At 56.4% G+C, this 4947-nt stretch overlaps 1 protein-coding gene across 1 annotated transcript; it reads left to right on the top strand.

The window, feature by feature from the left end:
* The first annotated feature begins 489 nt into the window (after nucleotides 1–489).
* ATP13A2 (ATPase cation transporting 13A2) lies at nucleotides 490–1976 on the top strand. Its single transcript, XM_054175846.1, has 2 exons — nucleotides 490–721; nucleotides 1074–1976. The coding sequence occupies exons 1-2, from the start codon at nucleotides 587–589 to the stop codon at nucleotides 1242–1244; spliced, it is 306 nt and encodes a 101-aa protein (XP_054031821.1). The 5' UTR covers nucleotides 490–586; the 3' UTR covers nucleotides 1245–1976.
* Nucleotides 1977–4947: the final 2971 nt, after the last annotated feature.

Here is a 4947-nt window from a genome sequence, read left to right as displayed (position 1 = left end):
AGTTCTTCACCATGAGGGTGCTGGAGCCCTGGAACAGGTTGCCCAGGGAGGTGGTTGAGGCTCCATCCCTGGGGATATTCAAGGTGAAGCTGGATGAGGCCCTGGGCAGCCTGATCTAGGTGAAGATGTCCCTGCTGACTGTGGGGATGTTGGACTGGATGAGCTTTGGAGGCCCTTTCCAGCCTGGCCCATTCCATGATTCTGTGATTGCTGTTACCTCACACAGAACTCAAAGCAGAGCTCCCCCTGGGATGGCCTCAGAGAAGAGAGAGAGGAGTTGCAAGCAGAAGCAACAGGAGACAGAAAAGGGAGTCAGAACTGTTTTCTGCCACTGCTCCACATCCCCATGAGCAAGCCAAGGAATTCTATAGACCTTAGCATTCTTTTCCTTTTGTATCCAGTGGTCATTTATTTTCCTTTCAGTCACTGCAGTCAGGGCCTAGGCTGCAGCTCTCCCTTCAAACAGTAAGGACAATGCTGGCTGCGTGCATGGGGGGAGAGGTCAGACCTTCACCTTCCTCCTCACCCCTCTTCCTTCTCCCCCTCAGTGCTTTTCCTGGTAGTCCTCATCCTCCTCTTCAGCCTCATGATCTGGCTGACCCTCTACCCCTTGGGCTTCCCCAAAGCCCTGCTGAAGCTGAAGGACATCGACGACTTGAACTTCAAGCTGCTGCTGCTGGGGATCGCTGCCCTCAACTTCTTCGCTGCCTTTGTGCTGGAGGTAAGGTCAGCCCAGGGTGGGCATTGGGCATGTGAGGGGCAGAACCACAGAAAACATCCAGCTGGAAGAGACCTCCAAGCTCATCCAGTCCAACCTGCTACCCAGCCCTGCAGGCTCACCACTGAACCATGTCCCTAAGCACCAGCTCCACAGGCTGCGTGAACCCCCACCAGGGATGGTGACTCCACCACCGCCCTGGACACACACTGTCCTTTTGACCCTGTGCCCAGCACCCCCTTTTCCAGGTGCCAAGGGCACAGAGAGAGGAAGGTTCACCTGGGCATCAACTCTGCCCTCTCCTTGAGGCCCACAACCTCCCCCAGACCTCTTCTCCTTCCCCTTTGTGCTGCAGACCGCCCTGGACCACGGCTTGCTCGGCTGCCTCCGCAAGCTGCGCAGGAAGAAGGCATCCAAGAAGCTTTTCAAGAGGCTGGAGAAGGAACTGAGCCAGCAGCAGCCAAATTGGCCACCCCTTAACGAACCTCTCTTTGCCACACCCAAGATGTCCATGGCCATGAGATAGCAGAGCCAGGGCTCCCCCTGCCCACGCTGCCACCAGCCCTCCGACACCGTCCTTTATTTATTGGTCCTGGACAGCCGAGGGCTGAGCTGGGCAGGCTCTGGTGGGGGCACCTCAGCATCACCCTGTGGATCCAAGTGGAGGAGACACTGGAGAAGGTCCAGAAGGAGGGAGAAATGGCCCTGCTGCGCTCTTCCTCCAGCACCTCTCCCATTTCCATGCTGGCCTTGGACCCAGCTCCCTGTGAGGCCATTTCATGGGGGGACGACGCTGCCTCCTTCTTCCCTTCTCCGGGTCGGTCAGAGGCACCGAGAGGAAGGTCCTGGATCTCCTCACAACGAGGTCAACCACCCAAGCCTCACATCTTTGCTCACTGTGAACAAACCTCCCCCACCCCCTTCCCCCAGCAGCCACCCTGCCCTAGATGTGTAGGAACTGTTTACAAACCACCCCATCCCCAGCTTGCCGAGGATGCTGCTCCGCTCCCAGCGCCCGTGGGCACCATCTCCACCTGTGATGCTCCTGCAGAGCTTCTGGATGGGACCTTTGTAGCATTTAAAACAGCAAAGCAAGACAGAAACAAAAAGCACCCCCAAGAACCCACCCAGAACCCCCAAATCTCTTTATTTTTTAACTCCAGTGCCTCGAGGTGGCAGAGCAGAGCAGAGCAGGCCTCCCCTGCCATGCTGTGGTGAGCCTTGCAGAGCAGGCCTCCCCTGCCATGCTGTTGTGAGCCTTTGCCTAATAAATTAACTCTATTTTCTTGATGGCTTTGTTTCTGCTGCCTGCTGTGGAGGGACTGCCTGGGGCAGGATGGCATCCACGGCCTGGGTGAGCGGCAGGGGGAGTTGGGGAGGTGAGCAGAGAGGTTTGAAGGTCACCTCCTTCTCCACTTGGGCTTGGAAGCACAGGTTTGCCCAGAGTGGAAGAGAGCTTTAAGGTCCTGGAGTCCAACCCTAAGCCTAACACTGGCAAATCCTTCACTAAACCACATCTACACAACTCTGGAACACCTCCAGGGATGGGGACTCCACCACTTCCCTGGCAGCCTGCTCCAATGCCTGAGAACCCTTCCAGCGAAGAACCTCTTCCTAATAGCCAGCCTGAAGCTCCCCTGGCACAGCTTGAGGCCATTTCCTCTTGTCCTGTCACTTACAGAACCATGGAATTGTTTGGGTTGGAAAAGGTCTCTGAGGTCATCCAGACCAACCAGCAACCCAGCCCCACCATGGCCACCAAGTGCCATGGCCACAGGCTTCCTGAGCACCTCCAGGGATGGGGACTCCACCACCTCCCTGGGCAGCCTCTGCCAGTGCCTGACCACTCCTGCAGCAAAGAAATTGTTCCTCATGTCCAACCTAACCCTCCCCTGGGGCAACTTGAGGCCTTTTGCCCTCTTTCTATCAGCTGATACTAGGGAGAAGAGACCAACCCCCACCTCACTCCAACCTCCTTTCAGGGTTGGAGTCAAAAGGTCTCCTCTCAGCCTCCTCTTCAGAATTGCCTCGATGGGAAAAGCCCTTCCTAGGCTGGAAGCTGCCCTCCTCCATGCCTCCATGTGGCCATGGTGGGGTGGGGTTGAGGGTTGGACTGAGTGATTTTTGAGGTCTTTCCCAACCCAAGCAAGTCTATGATGGAATGGAGTGGAATGGAATGGAATGCAGTGGAGTGGAGTGGAGTGGAGTGGAGTGGAGTGGAGTGGAGTGGAGTGGAGTGGAGTGGAGTGGAGTGGAATGGAATAGAATAGAATAGAATAGAATAGAATAGAATAGAATAGAATAGAATAGAATAGAATAGAATAGAATAGAATGGAATGGAATGGAATGGAATGAAATAGAATAGGATTATATTAGATTTGAATTGAATTGAACTGAATTGAATTGAATTGAATTCACCAGGTTGGAAAAGACCTCAGAGATCATCAATTCCAACCTATCACCCAGCACCATCTGATCAACTCAACCATGGCTCCAAGTGCCTCATCCAGGCTCTTCCTAAACACCTCCAGGGATGGGGACTCCACCACCTCCCTGGGCAGCACATTCCCATGGCCAATCTCTCTTGCTGGGAAGAATTGCTTCCTAACATCCAGCCTGAACCTCCCCTGGCACAGCTTGAGACTGTGTCCTCTTGTTCTGGGGCTGGGTGCCTGCCTGGGAGAAGAGACCAACCCCCAGCTGGCTCCAACCTCCCTTCAGGGAGTTGGAGAGAGCAAGAAGGTCTCCCCTGAGCCTCCTCTGCTCCCTGCCTGAAAGCAGGGAGGCAGCCAGGGATGGCACTGTGGTGCTTTCAGCTGCCCAAACCAAGCAAATCACTTCCAAGCCTGGAATTTCCTAGAAAATAATTATAACTGCTGGAAAAACCCAGCTCTGCTCCTTGCCCAGGCTGCCAAACCCTACAGGATACAGAATGAACCAGGTTGGAAGAGACCTCAGAGATCATCCAGCCCAACCTATCCCCCAGCACCATCTGATCAACTCAACCATGGCTCCAATGCCTCAGCCAGGCTCTGCCTAAACACCTCCAGGGATGGGGACTCCACCACCTCCCTGGGCAGCACATTCCCATGGCCAATCTCTCTTCCTGGGAAGAACTTCTTCCTAACATCCATGGGATCAGAGATTCACAGAATGGGTTGGGAAGGGATCTAAAAGCTCAGCCAGTTCCAACCCCCTGCCATGGGCAGGGACACCTCCCACCAGCACAGCTTGCTCAGGGCCTCATCCAGCCTGGCCTTGAGCACCCCCAGGCAGGGGACAGCCACAGCCTCCCTGGGCAGCCTGTGACAGAGTCTCCCCAGCCTCACTGGAAAGAATTTCTTCCTCATCTCCAGGCTCAACCTCCCTTCCTCTAGTTCCAATCCAGTGCCCCTCAGCCTGTCACTACCAACCCTTGTCAAAAGTCCCTTTGATGGAGGCTCTGCACCAGCAAAGAGCTGATCCAGTGAGGCTGGGGAGGGGTCTGGAGCACAGCCCTGGGAGGAGAGGCTGAGGGAGCTGGGGTTGCTTAGCCTGCAGAAGAGGAGGCTCAGGGGAGACCTTCTTGCTCTCTGCAACTCCCTGAAGGGAGGCTGGAGCCAGGGTGGGGGTTGGGCTCTTCTCCCAGGCAGGCACCCAGCGGCAGAACAAGAGGACACAGTCTCAAGCTGTGCCAGGGGAAGTTTAGGCTGGAGGTGAGGAAGAAATTCTTCCCAGCAAGAGAGATTGGCCATGGGGATGTGCTGCCCAGGGAGGTGGTGGATTCCCCATCCCTTGGGGTGCTCCAGAGGGGCTTGGATGTGGCGCTTGGAGCCATGGTTTGGCTGTCAGGAGGTGCTGGATGACAGCTTGGACTTGATGCTCTCTGAGCTCTTTTCCAACCTTATTGAGTCTATGATCCCTGGTGTGGGGGATGTGGTGTCTGCAGGGTGGGGTGTGTGTGGGGGGGGGTGTGGATGTGTGTTGGTGTGTGTGTGTGTTGGGGGGTGTGGGGGTGTGGGGGGGGGGTGTGGGGGGTGGGTGTTGCGGGGTGTGTGGGTGGGTGGGTGTGGGGGGGGGGGTGGGGGGGTGTGTTGGTGTGTGGGGGGGGGGTGGGGGATTGGGGGTGGGGGGGTTGGTGGATGGGGGGGTGGGGGTGGGGGGGTGTCTGTGGGTGTGAGTGTGTTGGTGTGGGGGTGTGGGGAGGTGTGTTGGGGGGTGTATTGGGGGGGGTGTATGTGGGTGGGTGG

The sequence above is a fragment of the Dryobates pubescens genome, chromosome 33 (genome assembly GCF_014839835.1).
Source record: "Dryobates pubescens isolate bDryPub1 chromosome 33, bDryPub1.pri, whole genome shotgun sequence".
Taxonomy (NCBI): Eukaryota; Metazoa; Chordata; class Aves; order Piciformes; family Picidae; genus Dryobates; species Dryobates pubescens.
Note: the sequence above shows the minus strand (reverse complement) of the source record. Positions and strands in the feature narration are given on the sequence as shown.